The following is a 17,909-nucleotide window of genomic DNA, read 5'->3' as shown; positions in this document are numbered from 1 at the left end:
CCACGAGTCACTGTTTCAACCTTTGAATCTGAAACACGCACACAAGAAACTACAGTCCGTCCTCTTTCTGTACCTTCTTACGAAATTTCAATCCGATCCCCAGAGAGAAAGTTATGACGATTTTCCCCAGGTCACCTGTTTTGAATGTAATTCAGGAGTCTGCAAAAAGACCAACTTCCTCAGATCATATCTCCAAAAATATTACGTGAAAAGCTCTGAAATTCGGACCCAAGGTTCAGCGTGATTTCTTCTCAAATGGGTTTTTTTTGCGACTTCTGAAACGTCACAGAAAAAAAGTTATAGCGAAAATTCCACGATGACCTGTTTGGAGCAGCGAAACCCTAGAATCCAAAGCTCTGATACCAAATGTTATGAAACCAGCTCAAGAAAAGATAGAAAAGATAGATCAACGCCTTAGAATTCAGCCTCTTCGAGGGGGCAACCTCCTTTACATTACATAAATGAACAATTCTTGGATGATACAAATGAAAAAACCTCCTTTCTATATATAGGAGTCTAAGGAGTCACAATATAATCCAGCCGACCTAACAATAATAATATAAAGCCACAAAAATAACAATAGAGGGATTCTATGGGGCACAGAAATAACAATATGGGGGTAATAGGGGCACAAAAATATAAATAAAGGGTATAACTACAATAGTAATGGGGTAATCACTAGTATTATAGGGACCCAACATCAACTCACTCATCTTACTATAATAGAGTCCTCAATGTAGCTACAACCAACGCATTGATCCTCGACATCCTGCAATGTTTTGTCTTGTACAAATAATATTGACACTCTCATTGAATGAACATCACTCTTAATGAAAATGAGGGCTACTCCAGATTAAACACTGCTCCAAAATGAACATTGCTCCATATGATATATAAATGTTGCTCCAAATGTGCTTCAAAATGTATTAACATTGCAGGAGTGTTGCAAAATATAGTTGTGAGAACACTTTGTAAAATATAGCAATTGTATGTATATAAGCGCCAAATAATACTCTCCAAATAAGAATTGCATTGCACATTGTTGTGAGAGGATATAAATACATAAACCATTAAGTATAAACGTATGTGGAGGTAAGCTTCTATGAACATATGAAAACATATAAGATATGAATGTTTTTGATAAAATATGGGTGCTACCATCACCGCACCAAAACTCCATTGTTATGAAACCAGCTCACAAAAAGATAGAAAAGATAGATCAACGCCTTAGAATTCAGCCTCTTCAAGGGGGAAACCTCCTTTACATTACATAAATGAACAATTCTTGGATGATTCAAATGACAAAACCTCCTTTCTATATATAGGAGTCTAAGGAGTCACAATATAACCCAGCCGACCTAAAAATAATAATATAAAGCCACAAAAATAACAATAGAGGGATTCTATGGGGCATAGTAATAACAATATGGGGACAATAGGGGCACAACAATATTAATAAGGGATACAAATACAATAGTAATGGGGTAATCACTAGCATTATAGGGACCCAACATGCCCCTCTCCTTCAAAAAATTTTTGTCCTCAATGCTTGAGTAGTTCTAGATGCTTCTGTATAAAATTCTCATCCTCACATATGGAATCTTCAGCGGATAAGTTCTTCCACTTGATAAGATACTCCGAAATTGATCAATTTCGTAGCTGTCAAGTTCTTGTTTCTGTGACTGCTTCCGGTTCCAATATAATTTTTCCTTCCTCATCAAGTTCTAACAATATTGTTTGAACTAGGAGCTTGTCGCCTATAACCTTCTTTAAACATGAAACATGGAAAACTGAGTGCAATCAAGAAGCTGCAGGAAGCTCCAATTTGTATGACATAGTACCAATCTTTTGCAAGACCTTGTACGGACCATAATACTTTGGTGATAATTTATTATCCTTCTTATCTTGCTTGAGGGAAATTTTCTTATATGGTTGTAGCTATAGGAATACCCAATCACCTACATAAAAGCTTCTTTCGCTGTGATGTTGATCTGCCTGTTGTTTCATTCTATTCTGTGCCAACACGAGGTTATCCTTTAAGAGTTGGAGGACTTGTTGTTGATGTTCGATGTGATGTTCCATTGCTTGAACCTTAAAACTTTCTCTTAAATATGATGTGATGGATGGTGGCTGATATCCATAAAGTGCCATAAATGGGTTCATTTTTGTTGCTGTATGGAAGGAAGTGTTATACCACCATTCAGCCAGAGGCAACCATTTGACCCATTGTGTCTATTTATCAGATACAAAGCAACGAAGATATTCTTCCAAATATTTGTTTACTACCTCAGTTTGCCCATCAGATTGAGGATGATAAGATGAGCTATGAGCTAACTGAGTACCAAGACAAGAAAATAATTCTATCCAAAAATTTCTAGTGAAAATGGGATCTCTGTCACTTACAATAATCTTTGGGTTTCCATGTAGCTTTTGAATTATTTCCATAAATGCAGTAGAAATTGTACTGGCTTTAAATGGATGTGATAATGGACAAAAGTGTGCATACTTGGTAAGTCTGTCAACTACCACCATGATGACACTCTTTCCCTCAAACTTGGGTAAACCTGTGATAAAATCCATTGAAACCTCCTCCCAATGTTGGCTTGGAATGGATAAAGGTTGTAATAGACCCGGTGTCTTAATTGTTTCAACTTTATTTTGCTGGCAAACCAAACATTCGACCACAAACTTTTGAATATCCGATTTAAGGCCATCCCAAAAAATTCCTTCTTAACCCTGTGGTAAGTTTTTAAGAATCCTGAGTGCCCTCCTAAGGGAGAAGTGTGAAATTCCATAAGAATCTTTTGTTTTAGTTGGGAATTCTTACAAAGGTATAAGCGATCTTTGTACCATAATGAATCATTTTGCCAGCTAAATGTATCATATGTACTGGAATCTTGTTGTAACTTTTGAATAAGTGCCCACACTTCTTCGTCATTCTTCCATTCCTCCCTTGCTTTGTTTATCCAATCTGGTTGGATAATAGAAATGGCACACAACAAGGCTTCCACATCCTCATCCTTTCTTGAGAGTGCATCTGCCACCACATTTTGCTTCCCTTTTTTGTAGATGATTTCAACATCGTAACCCAACATCTTTGTGACCCACTTTTTTTGCTCTTCAGATGATAATCTTTGTTCTAAAAAGTATTTAAGACTATCATGATCCATTTTTACCTTGAAGTGTCTTCCCATTAGGTAGGGTCGCCATTTCTTAAGTGCATGGAGTATTGCCAACATTTCCTTCTCATAAATAGCTTTGTGTAAAAACTTTCCCTTGATTGGATGACTTTCAAAAGCAATGGGTCTTTCATCTTGCATTAAAACAACACCAATTCCATTTCCTAAAGCATCACATTACATAATAAAGGTTTTTGTGAAGTCCGGTGTAGCTAAGACTGGTGCTTGGCACATTGCCTCTTTAAGATGTTCAAAGGCCTTTGTTGCTTCTGGAGTCCATAAAAATGCATCTTTCTTCAATAATGTTGTTAGAGGTGCTGCTATTCTCCCATAATTCTTAACAAAATTGCGACAATACCCTGTCAACCCAAGAAATCCTCGTAGATGCTTTATGGATGTGGGGATTTTCCATTCCTTAATGGCTTTAATTTTGCTAGGGTCTACCTTAACTCCTTCATGAGATACAATATGCCCCAGATATTCCACCTCTTGTACTCTAAAGAAACATTTGGATCTTTTTGCATATAATTGTTTCTCCTCCAATAGTTGTAGCACCCTGTCAACATGTTCAACATCATCCTTCCAAGACTTGCTATAGATTAGTATATCATCAAAAAATACTAACACAAATTTTCTAAGGAATGGTTTGAAAATGGAATTTATCAAACCTTGAAATGTTGAAGGTGCATTGGTAAGGCCAAAAGGCATGACCAAAAATTCATAATGACCCTCATGAGTTCTAAATGTTATTTTCGGAATGTCTTTAGTCTTCATTCTAATTTGATGATATCCTAAACGAAGATCCAACTTGGTGAAGTAAATTGATCCATGCAATTCATCCAGTAATTCATGAATGACAGGAATGGGAAACTTATCTTTAATAATGAGCTTGTTGAGCTCCCTATAATCTAGACACATGCGCCATGATCCAGCCTTCTTGTGCAACAATACTACTGGAGCAGAGAAAGAACTTTGACTCGGTTGAATTATACCAGCCTCTAGCATTTCTGCAACCATACGTTCAATTTCACTCTTTTGGGCATAGGGATATCTGTACGGCCTGATGTTTGGAGGAACACTTCCTGGAATCAGATGAACAACATGATCATGATCACGAATAGGTGGGAGACCTTTGGGATTCTCAAATACCTTGGAATTATTGTCCAAGACTTTTTGGAGATCTAGAGAAATAGATGATTCCAATGTGGAAACATCTAGCGAACATAATTGTGCAATTACACCTCTTTGTTCCTTTTTAGAAGCTATGTCATAATATTAGAGCTGATTATCTTTCCCAGTTTCCCTACTGTTAGACTCCGTCTCAACATGAGATTGATTCTTCTTCAAAACCCTGTTTTGAAGAAGAAATCATTAGTGTGTTGTTTTAGATTATGTAATTTATCTTCAGCTCTTCAACTGGCAGCGACTTCAAGCTCCTACCTCTGTAAAAGCACAAAGAAAACAAAGCATACATCAGACTTTACTGTTGATGAATTTGGTCAAGTTTCATCTTCATATGGTTTCAACTATCATGGCATAGAGGTTCTCTACAGTGGTACCTTTGATCCAGATCTTGATCAAATATTCATAGCCTCATATACCCTTGTTTAATGCCAGGCCTTATGCAGGGAGTATCTTAAGCAGATATATAGAGTGTCTTTCTTTTACAGCTGGATTTTGGGTGTTACTTGTAACTGCATGCTTCAGGCATAAATTTCATGGTTTTGCCAGCGTGAAGGTATGGTGCAAAAATATGTCCGTTCTTGGTGCTCTTCTTTTCATTCTTCACATCGGGGTGTATTGAAGGAATTCTTTAATCATGACTGTAGTTGCCCTGTGGGTGAACCTGCTGGAACTGTATTACAATTGATTGCTCCAATAAATAACATTTGTAGGCAAATTGAATCAATGTGGGTAGATCGGTCTTCTATGATATGGAAAAATAAAAGAGATACACTTACAAAAGATGCCAGAGAATTAACATATGCTGTGGACGAATTTGCTACCAAGAAAGCATGAGGGATGGAACTTGGTGCGAATAAAGATGCTAGTGGGCATTTTATTCGTCGTATCATTTCAAGCAAGGACCTTGGTGTTGTCCTTGTTGGCATTCTACAGGTGACAGACTTCAGTGTTGTGATTGAAGGTTTTTGTGGACTTTGCTGTTCACTAGATACAATGGATTATGTTCAACCATTTTCATGCGCAAGAGTCATTGATGGATTTGTTTCTAAACGCAAGCTTTCTTCGGTAACATATTATGTTCATTTTTACTTAAAGAAGGCAATTAGTTTCAATGTGCCTAGATGGCCTGTAACTTGTTTAAATAAAACTATTAATATCAAAAGGCAAGCCTGTGGCTGCATACTTTGGATATCTTATTGGATGTGATAATATTCTGGCTCAGCTGCACACAAAGCATCCAGAATACTGTGACAAAGTTGGTGGGCTTCTAGTATTTCATATTGATGATTTAAGAGCTTTGGCACCGTTATGGCTTTCAAAGACTGAAGAAGTACGGGGGAATCGTGCTCACTGGGGAACCAACATGACAGGGGACATTTTTGGTCAGGGATGGATCAGTGAGATGTATGGTTACTCTTTCGATGCTGCAGATGTTGGACTCCGCCATAAAATAAGTGATGATTTGATGATTTATCCAGGATCTGTTCCACGAGAAGGGACTGAACCTATTCTTTTACATTATGGTCTGTCATTTACTGTTGAAAATTGGTCCTTTGATAAGGCAGAACATCAGGATGATGACATTGTCTATGACTGCTTAACGCTCAAACAAATGAAGGAAAGGTATGGTATATAGGTGTTTCTAATGAAACATCTGATGGAGTTATGGAGTTTGTTAACGCTGCAAAACTGGAAGGCTTACCAAAGATCATCAGTATTCAAAACAGTTACAGTTTGCTAGTACGGTGTCATTTTGAAGTTGATCTGGTGGAGGTGTGCATGCCTCAACATTGCAATGTTGGTCTTTTGGCATATTCTCCATTGGCTGGTGGGGCTTTGACTGGGAAGTATACAAATCCTGATTCTGTGGCATCGAAGAAAGGGCGGTTTAATCTCTTTCCAGGATACATGAGTCGCTATAATAATTCTTTGGCTAAGGAAGCTACTGAAAAGTATATTCAATTGGTACATCAACATGGCCTTACCCCAGTTCAAATTGCACTTGGTTTCACACGTGATCGCCCATTTGTGACAAGCACAATTATTGGTGCAACATCCATGGAACAGCTTAAGGAAAATATTTCTGCTTTCACAACAACCAGAACTTTATATCCAGAAGTTATGGAAGGAATAGAAAATATATTTTCCAGATACAGAGATCCAGCGATGAGATAGTTTTGCACTCAGGATTTTCTTTTAATTTCCAGTTTGAAAACCCAAGCAATGACAAAACATATGCCAGATACAACATTCTGCTTATTCAACATGGGGTCCCTCTCTCCATTGTGTGTATTTCCTGTTGAATTTAGATTGGACCTTGATTGCGCAAATTTCTGTGCTTGATTTGATCAGAAAATGCCATCTCTTTGAGGCAACTCCCGTCAGATCTAGAGGGAGATGAAGAAGTTCTCAGGAGAGTGCGGCTTTGCCAGGGTTTTGGCAGTGTAGAAGGGCTTGAAGATGTCACTTCTGATAGTTTTGACTTGGAATCTGCTCCTGAATTTTTGGCCTTGAATTCCCCAGTTACTAGGAAATTTTCAGAAACAGGACCATCAGAAACGCAGGACAATGAATCTACAGAGGAGTTAGGAGAAAATAATAAATGTGCAGCAGGCGGAAAGGATAAGGTCTCTTCAAGTCTGCCTCGTAGTGTTCGAGTTTTATTTTTGCGGTCTTTTGAACCTGACCCAAAATTGGATATTTATGAAGAGATGGATATCGCACGGTTTGTCTGGGATGCGTGGAAAAGAAAGGATGCAGAATTCATTGATAACTGCTTAGCATTGGCATGTGAAGAAGTTCTACAGAATCCGTTAGCTCCGAGTCGGCATCACTTGCTAAGTCTTGCATATATCTCAAGAAAAATGCCAGAAGCATTCAATTTTTCAAAGACATACAAGATCTTATTGAAATTATTAAACTCCAGCATTTCAAAGTCACTGATGAACAGGGCAAATTTGTTGCCGATTTTTGCTTCTAAATTGTTATATCGAGGATTTGTTGGAGAATCAAAATGGCCTATTGAATTTATTCAGGCCTATTTGAGGGATATTGTTGGCCCTTGTGCGTGGATAAAGCATGATAGTTGTAAGGATGTTGTTGGATTTTTAACGACTGCTTTTCAAAATTCAAACAAGATACAGGTATGGCAATTAGGAAATGAGATGTCCGGAAGTGGCGTTGGAAACAACATCAGTGCCGAGCGGTACTCAGCTGAAATCGTTGAGCTTCAGAAAGTAAAATCACTCCTCGTTGCGCCGGATGGAGTTTTTGACGCTGACTGGTCCACGAAATTCATTAAACTAACCGAACCAAGATTTGTCACACATCATATCTACAAACTTGAAACAGATTTTGGTTGCCTATGTTTATTTTTAGCAATAGGATTGACCCCTGGAATGCCACTTCATCAGTTATCAAGTAGAAGGATGCGCCTTTCCCTCTTCAGAAGCGCTGATTGTTTTGTTTTAGTTTATTTTGTTAAATAAGGATAAAAACAAATTCCTGGTCTTGGGGTCGACTTGTTTTCCCCCAGCTGTATTTTGTTTGATATTTTTGTGAGGTTCGTTTAAACAGCGCCCTTTTTTTGGGCAGTAGTTTGACTTATTGTATTAAAAAAAAAATTCATTTGTAAGAGAAAGAGAGAGGAGTGGAGAGTTTTTTCTGAGCGCTGGGAGCTGCTGGAGAAGCAGAGAGCTTTGTAATGTACAGTTTTCTGCAGAGAATTTAATGGAATTTCACAGCTCTGTTTGCTGAGATTCATGTGGTATGTTGATTTAGCATGAGTCTTTCCCTTTGTCTCATATGTAATCAGTTATATTCCATTTCATTTCATGACCCTTTCAAGCTGAACAAATGAAGTGATTAGGTAGGAATTCATAGTATTATATGCTCCTCCTATAAGTTTGTTCGCATTCGATGTTTTCTACTGTTTAAGGAGGATTCAGAGTTATTGTCTGCCCTCCTTAACTCCTCGCCAGTCTTGCCATCCCGTTTGAAACCAGATTTGGTGTTAAATTGCATGCCTACCTTGCCTCAATTGACAACCTGTGTAGTCATTATATTCTTCTGTTTGAAGCTGTGATTTTGCCCATGTAGCCCAGAAAAGCCCCGTCATTCCATTAAAAAACCCCAAAAATCATTAAATCCAAACCCCCTATCAATTTACTAGCCTAAAATCCTTATTCTTAATTGGTCAGCCTAATCATATTGAAAGATCTATCGAATCTGACCCGAGAGAGCCTTCTCATACCTCGTAGGGCTAGCTACGAGGTGAAATGGTTTGATGTAGCCTTGATGATTTACCTTTTCAGCCTGAGGTGAAATCACAAGCGCTAACATATTGGCGACCATACTGGGGAGAACAAATTTGTAATTTGCTCATTGTAGTGTGATTTCTTAAGTCTTAGACGGAGCCTGAAGTTACGCCAGAAGCCTTCGAAAACGCTCTTGTTTTACATCAGCGTTAGTAGATAAACGCTGCTTCAGTCAATCTCCGTGAGCTTGTGAAAACAACGCTTCATTTGTATTTTGCCCCAGTACATGTATCAAATTCAGATCTGATGCTGATGGTGGACAGCAGTCAGATACTTATGCAGGCTGATTCATTCACCTGGCGACTCCAACTTGATCCAGACATTCCAGTGCCTGTTGATATGTTCATGCAATGGTAGGGTATGTGGCAGACCCTGCACTTTGTGAAGTTCTAGATGGAGTTAGAGAGATGTTAGCAGGTATTGACATTAATGAAGAATTTTTCAGTATTTTCCTTCAATGTGTGAAATCTCCGAAGCTTCATCTTGAAAGCAGAACTAGATTTTATGAGTTAGTTGTTGAAAGAGTTGAAAATGAGATTCAGTATCTCGATGAGCAAATTCAGTCTTATGATGTCCAAGACCCTAAAAAGTTCTTGGAAATCCTTCCTCCATCGAAACAAGCAATAACAGACTTGCCTATAGAGGTACACATTGACAATGTGCAGCTGGAAGTATGCATTGCAGAGTTGGGGCAGCCAACAGAGGCCGGTTTCCGTGATCCTATTGCGGCATACATGGGCACATTTTTCAGTTTGATTGACAGATCGGGCTGTCTTCTCGGTGACCAGGATCAGTATGAGCATGAAGGACTGCCAGCAATTACATCTGTGACTTCGTGGCAGCATTCTCAAGCGGCTTCATTTCCAGGTTTACTCGAGTGGTTAATTTGGCATTTTAGCATTACTTGATCTATTGTTTGTACAGCAGATTAGAGTAGGTTTTGTAAATAAATAAGCAGCCATAAGGGCAGCATCTTGTTTTAAGTTTGCTTGAAGTTTGTTTGAGTTCAGTTTCAGTGTGAAAATAAGTTTTCAGCTGTGTTCATTTGTTGATGATGACTCCATTGCCCAATGGTGGAGGCACGGTCTGCTCTCCCAAAGTTCTGCGGTTCTTGGCACCTCCAGGAAGCTGCAGCTGCCATCCCAAGTGGAGCCAATGTTAGACTCCGTCTCAACATGAGATTGATTCTTCTTCAAAACCCTGTTTTGAAGAAGAAATCATTAGTGTGTTGTTTTAGATTATGTAATTTATCTTCAGCTCTTCAACTGGCAGCGACTTCAAGCTCCTACCTCTGTAAAAGCACAAAGAAAACAAAGCATACATCAGACTCTACTGTTGATGAATTTGGTCAAGTTTCATCTTCATATGGTTTCAACTATCATGGCATAGAGGTTCTCTACAGTGGTACCCTTGATCCAGATCTTGATCAAATATTCATAGCCTCATATACCCTTGTTTAATGCCAGGCCTTATGCAGGGAGTATCTTAAGCAGATATATAGAGTGTCTTTCTTTTACAGCTGGATTTTGGGTGTTACTTGTAACTGCATGCTTCAGGCATAAATTTCATGGTTTTGCCAGCGTGAAGGTATGGTGCAAAAATATGTCCGTTCTTGGTGCTCTTCTTTTCATTCTTCACATCGGGGTGTATTGAAGGAATTCTTTAATCATGACTGTAGTTGCCCTGTGGGTGAACCTGCTGGAACTGTATTACAATTGATTGCTCCAATAAATAACATTTGTAGGCAAATTGAATCAATGTGGGTAGATCGGTCTTCTATGATATGGAAAAATAAAAGAGATACACTTACAAAAGATGCCAGAGAATTAACATATGCTGTGGACGAATTTGCTACCAAGAAAGCATGAGGGATGGAACTTGGTGCGAATAAAGATGCTAGTGGGCATTTTATTCGTCGTATCATTTCAAGCTAGGACCTCGGTGTTGTCCTTGTTGGCATTCTACAGGTGACAGACTTCAGTGTTGTGATTGAAGGTTTTTGTGGACTTTGCTGTTCACTAGATACAATGGATTATGTTCAACCATTTTCATGCGCAAGAGTCATTGATGGATTTGTTTCTAAACGCAAGCTTTCTTTGGTAACATATTATGTTCATTTTTACTTAAAGAAGGCAATTAGTTTCAATGTGCCTAGATGGCCTGTAACTTGTTTAAATAAAACTATTAATATCAAAAGGCAAGCCTGTGGCTGCATACTTTGGATATCTTATTGGATGTGATAATATTCTGGCTCAGCTGCACACAAAGCATCCAGAATACTGTGACAAAGTTGGTGGGCTTCTAGTATTTCATATTGATGATTTAAGAGCTTTGGCACCGTTATGGCTTTCAAAGACTGAAGAAGTACGGGGGAATCGTGCTCACTGGGGAACCAACATGACAGGGGACATTTTTGGTCAGGGATGGATCAGTGAGATGTATGGTTACTCTTTCGATGCTGCAGATGTTGGACTCCGCCATAAAATAAGTGATGATTTGATGATTTATCCAGGATCTGTTCCACGAGAAGGGACTGAACCTATTCTTTTACATTATGGTCTGTCATTTACTGTTGAAAATTGGTCCTTTGATAAGGCAGAACATCAGGATGATGACATTGTCTATGACTGCTTAACGCTCAAACAAATGAAGGAAAGGTATGGTATATAGGTGTTTCTAATGAAACATCTGATGGAGTTATGGAGTTTGTTAACGCTGCAAAACTGGAAGGCTTACCAAAGATCATCAGTATTCAAAACAGTTACAGTTTGCTAGTACGGTGTCATTTTGAAGTTGATCTGGTGGAGGTGTGCATGCCTCAACATTGCAATGTTGGTCTTTTGGCATATTCTCCATTGGCTGGTGGGGCTTTGACTGGGAAGTATACAAATCCTGATTCTGTGGCATCGAAGAAAGGGCGGTTTAATCTCTTTCCAGGATACATTAGTCGCTATAATAATTCTTTGGCTAAGGACGCCACTGAAAAGTATATTCAATTGGCACATCAACATGGCCTTACCCCAGTTCAAATTGCACTTGGTTTCACACGTGATCGTTGTGACTCGACTGGGGGATAAGCGCAATTATTGGTGCAACATCCATGGAACAGCTTAAGGAAAATATTTCTGCTTTCACAACAACCAGAACTTTATATCCAGAAGTTATGGAAGGAATAGAAAATATATTTTTCAGATACAGAGATCCAGCGATGAGATAGTTTTGCACTCAGGATTTTCTTTTAATTTCCAGTTTGAAAACCCAAGCAATGACAAAACATATGCCAGATACAAACATTATGCTTATTCAACATGGGGTCCCTCTCTCCATTGTGTGTATTTCCTGTTGAATTTAGATTGGACCTTGATTGCGCAAATTTCTGTGCTTGATTTGATCAGAAAATGCCATCTCTTTGAGGCAACTCCCGTCAGATCTAGAGGGAGATGAAGAAGTTCTCAGGAGAGTGCGGCTTTGCCAGGGTTTTGGCAGTGTAGAAGGGCTTGAAGATGTCACTTCTGATAGTTTTGACTTGGAATCTGCTCCTGAATTTTTGGCCTTGAATTCCCCAGTTACTAGGAAATTTTCAGAAACAGGACCATCAGAAACGCAGGACAATGAATCTACAGAGGAGTTAGGAGAAAATAATAAATGTGCAGCAGGCGGAAAGGATAAGGTCTCTTCAAGTCTGCCTCGTAGTGTTCGAGTTTTATTTTTGCGGTCTTTTGAACCTGACCCAAAATTGGATATTTATGAAGAGATGGATATCGCACGGTTTGTCTGGGATGCGTGGAAAAGAAAGGATGCAGAATTCATTGATAACTGCTTAGCATTGGCATGTGAAGAAGTTCTACAGAATCCGTTAGCTCCGAGTCGGCATCACTTGCTAAGTCTTGCATATATCTCAAGAAAAATGCCAGAAGCATTCAATTTTTCAAAGACATACAAGATCTTATTGAAATTATTAAACTCCAGCATTTCAAAGTCACTGATGAACAGGGCAAATTTGTTGCCGATTTTTGCTTCTAAATTGTTATATCGAGGATTTGTTGGAGAATCAAAATGGCCTATTGAATTTATTCAGGCCTATTTGAGGGATATTGTTGGCCCTTGTGCGTGGATAAAGCATGATAGTTGTAAGGATTTTGTTGGATTTTTAACGACTGCTTTTCAAAATTCAAACAAGATACAGGTATGGCAATTAGGAAATGAGATGTCCGGAAGTGGCGTTGGAAACAACATCAGTGCCGAGCGGTACTCAGCTGAAATCGTTGAGCTTCAGAAAGTAAAATCACTCCTCGTTGCGCCGGATGGAGTTTTTGACGCTGACTGGTCCACGAAATTCATTAAACTAACCGAACCAAGATTTGTCACACATCATATCTACAAACTTGAAACAGATTTTGGTTGCCTATGTTTATTTTTAGCAATAGGATTGACCCCTGGAATGCCACTTCATCAGTTATCAAGTAGAAGGATGCGCCTTTCCCTCTTCAGAAGCGCTGATTGTTTTGTTTTAGTTTATTTTGTTAAATAAGGATAAAAACAAATTCCTGGTCTTGGGGTCGACTTGTTTTCCCCCAGCTGTATTTTGTTTGATATTTTTGTGAGGTTCGTTTAAACAGCGCCCTTTTTTTGGGCAGTAGTTTGACTTATTGTATTAAAAAAAAAATTCATTTGTAAGAGAAAGAGAGAGGAGTGGAGAGTTTTTTCTGAGCGCTGGGAGCTGCTGGAGAAGCAGAGAGCTTTGTAATGTACAGTTTTCTGCAGAGAATTTAATGGAATTTCACAGCTCTGTTTGCTGAGATTCATGTGGTATGTTGATTTAGCATGAGTCTTTCCCTTTGTCTCATATGTAATCAGTTATATTCCATTTCATTTCATGACCCTTTCAAGCTGAACAAATGAAGTGATTAGGTAGGAATTCATAGTATTATATGCTCCTCCTATAAGTTTGTTCGCATTCGATGTTTTCTACTGTTTAAGGAGGATTCAGAGTTATTGTCTGCCCTCCTTAACTCCTCGCCAGTCTTGCCATCCCGTTTGAAACCAGATTTGGTGTTAAATTGCATGCCTACCTTGCCTCAATTGACAACCTGTGTAGTCATTATATTCTTCTGTTTGAAGCTGTGATTTTGCCCATGTAGCCCAGAAAAGCCCCGTCATTCCATTAAAAAACCCCAAAAATCATTAAATCCAAACCCCCTATCAATTTACTAGCCTAAAATCCTTATTCTTAATTGGTCAGCCTAATCATATTGAAAGATCTATCGAATCTGACCCGAGAGAGCCTTCTCATACCTCGTAGGGCTAGCTACGAGGTGAAATGGTTTGATGTAGCCTTGATGATTTACCTTTTCAGCCTGAGGTGAAATCACAAGCGCTAACATATTGGCGACCATACTGGGGAGAACAAATTTGTAATTTGCTCATTGTAGTGTGATTTCTTAAGTCTTAGACGGAGCCTGAAGTTACGCCAGAAGCCTTCGAAAACGCTCTTGTTTTACATCAGCGTTAGTAGATAAATGCTGCTTCAGTCAATCTCCGTGAGCTTGTGAAAACAACGCTTCATTTGTATTTTGCCCCAGTACATGTATCAAATTCAGATCTGATGCTGATGGTGGACAGCAGTCAGATACTTATGCAGGCTGATTCATTCACCTGGCGACTCCAACTTGATCCAGACATTCCAGTGCCTGTTGATATGTTCATGCAATGGTAGGGTATGTGGCAGACCCTGCACTTTGTGAAGTTCTAGATGGAGTTAGAGAGATGTTAGCAGGTATTGACATTAATGAAGAATTTTTCAGTATTTTCCTTCAATGTGTGAAATCTCCGAAGCTTCATCTTGAAAGCAGAACTAGATTTTATGAGTTAGTTGTTGAAAGAGTTGAAAATGAGATTCAGTATCTCGATGAGCAAATTCAGTCTTATGATGTCCAAGACCCTAAAAAGTTCTTGGAAATCCTTCCTCCATCGAAACAAGCAATAACAGACTTGCCTATAGAGGTACACATTGACAATGTGCAGCTGGAAGTATGCATTGCAGAGTTGGGGCAGCCAACAGAGGCCGGTTTCCGTGATCCTATTGCGGCATACATGGGCACATTTTTCAGTTTGATTGACAGATCGGGCTGTCTTCTCGGTGACCAGGATCAGTATGAGCATGAAGGACTGCCAGCAATTACATCTGTGACTTCGTGGCAGCATTCTCAAGCGGCTTCATTTCCAGGTTTACTCGAGTGGTTAATTTGGCATTTTAGCATTACTTGATCTATTGTTTGTACAGCAGATTAGAGTAGGTTTTGTAAATAAATAAGCAGCCATAAGGGCAGCATCTTGTTTTAAGTTTGCTTGAAGTTTGTTTGAGTTCAGTTTCAGTGTGAAAATAAGTTTTCAGCTGTGTTCATTTGTTGATGATGACTCCATTGCCCAATGGTGGAGGCACGGTCTGCTCTCCCAAAGTTCTGCGGTTCTTGGCACCTCCAGGAAGCTGCAGCTGCCATCCCAAGTGGAGCCAATGTTAGACTCCGTCTCAACATGAGATTGATTCTTCTTCAAAACCCTGTTTTGAAGAAGAAATCATTAATGTGTTGTTTTAGATTATGTAATTTATCTTCAGCTCTTCAACTGGCAGCGACTTCAAGCTCCTACCTCTGTAAAAGCACAAAGAAAACAAAGCATACATCAGACTCTACTGTTGATGAATTTGGTCAAGTTTCATCTTCATATGGTTTCAACTATCATGGCATAGAGGTTCTCTACAGTGGCACCCTTGATCCAGATCTTGATCAAATATTCATAGCCTCATATACCCTTGTTTAATGCCAGGCCTTATGCAGGGAGTATCTTAAGCAGATATATAGAGTGTCTTTCTTTTACAGCTGGATTTTGGGTGTTACTTGTAACTGCATGCTTCAGGCATAAATTTCATGGTTTTGCCAGCGTGAAGGTATGGTGCAAAAATATGTCCGTTCTTGGTGCTCTTCTTTTCATTCTTCACATCGGGGTGTATTGAAGGAATTCTTTAATCATGACTGTAGTTGCCCTGTGGGTGAACCTGCTGGAACTGTATTACAATTGATTGCTCCAATAAATAACATTTGTAGGCAAATTGAATCAATGTGGGTAGATCGGTCTTCTATGATATGGAAAAATAAAAGAGATACACTTACAAAAGATGCCAGAGAATTAACATATGCTGTGGACGAATTTGCTACCAAGAAAGCATGAGGGATGGAACTTGGTGCGAATAAAGATGCTAGTGGGCATTTTATTCGTCGTATCATTTCAAGCAAGGACCTTGGTGTTGTCCTTGTTGGCATTCTACAGGTGACAGACTTCAGTGTTGTGATTGAAGGTTTTTGTGGACTTTGCTGTTCACTAGATACAATGGATTATGTTCAACCATTTTCATGCGCAAGAGTCATTGATGGATTTGTTTCTAAACGCAAGCTTTCTTCGGTAACATATTATGTTCATTTTTACTTGAAGAAGGCAATTAGTTTCAATGTGCCTAGATGGCCTGTAACTTGTTTAAATAAAACTATTAATATCAAAAGGCAAGCCTGTGGCTGCATACTTTGGATATCTTATTGGATGTGATAATATTCTGGCTCAGCTGCACACAAAGCATCCAGAATACTGTGACAAAGTTGGTGGGCTTCTAGTATTTCATATTGATGATTTAAGAGCTTTGGCACCGTTATGGCTTTCAAAGACTGAAGAAGTACGGGGGAATCGTGCTCACTGGGGAACCAACATGACAGGGGACATTTTTGGTCAGGGATGGATCAGTGAGATGTATGGTTACTTTTTCGATGCTGCAGATGTTGGACTCCGCCATAAAATAAGTGATGATTTGATGATTTATTCAGGATCTGTTCCACGAGAAGGGACTGAACCTATTCTTTTACATTATGGTCTGTCATTTACTGTTGAAAATTGGTCCTTTGATAAGGCAGAACATCAGGATAATGACATTGTCTATGACTGCTTAACGCTCAAACAAATGAAGGAAAGGTATGGTATATAGGTGTTTCTAATGAAACATCTGATGGAGTTATGGAGTTTGTTAACGCTGCAAAACTGGAAGGCTTACCAAAGATCATCAGTATTCAAAACAGTTACAGTTTGCTAGTACGGTGTCATTTTGAAGTTGATCTGGTGGAGGTGTGCATGCCTCAACATTGCAATGTTGGTCTTTTGGCATATTCTCCATTGGCTGGTGGGGCTTTGACTGGGAAGTATACAAATCCTGATTCTGTGGCATCGAAGAAAGGGCGGTTTAATCTCTTTCCAGGATACATGAGTCGCTATAATAATTCTTTGGCTAAGGAAGCTACTGAAAAGTATATTCAATTGGTACATCAACATGGCCTTACCCCAGTTCAAATTGCACTTGGTTTCACACGTGATCGCCCATTTGTGACAAGCGCAATTATTGGTGCAACATCCATGGAACAGCTTAAGGAAAATATTTCTGCTTTCACAACAACCAGAACTTTATATCCAGAAGTTATGGAAGGAATAGAAAATATATTTTCCAGATACAGGGATCCAGCGATGAGATAGTTTTGCACTCAGGATTTTCTTTTAATTTCCAGTTTGAAAACCCAAGCAATGACAAAACATATGCCAGATACAAACATTATGCTTATTCAACATGGGGTCCCTCTCTCCATTGTGTGTATTTCCTGTTGAATTTAGATTGGACCTTGATTGCGCAAATTTCTGTGCTTGATTTGATCAGAAAATGCCATCTCTTTGAGGCAACTCCCGTCAGATCTAGAGGGAGATGAAGAAGTTCTCAGGAGAGTGCGGCTTTGCCAGGGTTTTGGCAGTGTAGAAGGGCTTGAAGATGTCACTTCTGATAGTTTTGACTTGGAATCTGCTCCTGAATTTTTGGCCTTGAATTCCCCAGTTACTAGGAAATTTTCAGAAACAGGACCATCAGAAACGCAGGACAATGAATCTACAGAGGAGTTAGGAGAAAATAATAAATGTGCAGCAGGCGGAAAGGATAAGGTCTCTTCAAGTCTGCCTCGTAGTGTTCGAGTTTTATTTTTGCGGTCTTTTGAACCTGACCCAAAATTGGATATTTATGAAGAGATGGATATCGCACGGTTTGTCTGGGATGCGTGGAAAAGAAAGGATGCAGAATTCATTGATAACTGCTTAGCATTGGCATGTGAAGAAGTTCTACAGAATCCGTTAGCTCCGAGTCGGCATCACT

At 39.1% G+C, this 17,909-nt stretch overlaps 1 protein-coding gene across 1 annotated transcript; it reads left to right on the top strand.

Annotated features, from left to right (window-relative positions):
* The first annotated feature begins 5,201 nt into the window (after positions 1 to 5,201).
* Positions 5,202 to 6,550, top strand: LOC149146150 (uncharacterized). Its single transcript, XM_089452682.1, has 3 exons — positions 5,202 to 5,325; positions 5,528 to 5,887; positions 5,983 to 6,550. Exons 1-3 carry the CDS (start codon positions 5,202 to 5,204, stop codon positions 6,537 to 6,539), a joined length of 1,041 nt encoding a protein of 346 aa, XP_089308808.1. The 3' UTR covers positions 6,540 to 6,550.
* The last annotated feature ends 11,359 nt before the right edge of the window (positions 6,551 to 17,909 follow it).

This window comes from Pinus tabuliformis, chromosome X (assembly GCF_031772625.1).
Source record: "Pinus tabuliformis cultivar Carrire ecotype Pingquan chromosome X, CPIR1, whole genome shotgun sequence".
Classification (NCBI taxonomy): Eukaryota; Viridiplantae; Streptophyta; class Pinopsida; order Pinales; family Pinaceae; genus Pinus; species Pinus tabuliformis.
The sequence above is the reverse complement of the archived record's forward strand: the minus strand, read 5'-3'. Positions and strand labels throughout refer to the sequence as shown.

What these genes read in the sequence shown, in the direction of transcription:
- LOC149146150 (XM_089452682.1), top strand. Translation starts at nt 5,202, where the DNA reads ATGGAACTTGGTGCGAATAAAGATGCTAGTGGGCATTTTATTCGTCGT. An exon ending in CTTCAGTGTTGTGATTGAAG is followed by an intron (nt 5,326 to 5,527) that starts GTTTTTGTGGAC and finishes TAATATCAAAAG; the next exon opens with GCAAGCCTGTGGCTGCATAC. An exon ending in ACCTATTCTTTTACATTATG is followed by an intron (nt 5,888 to 5,982) that starts GTCTGTCATTTA and finishes AAACAAATGAAG; the next exon opens with GAAAGGTATGGTATATAGGT.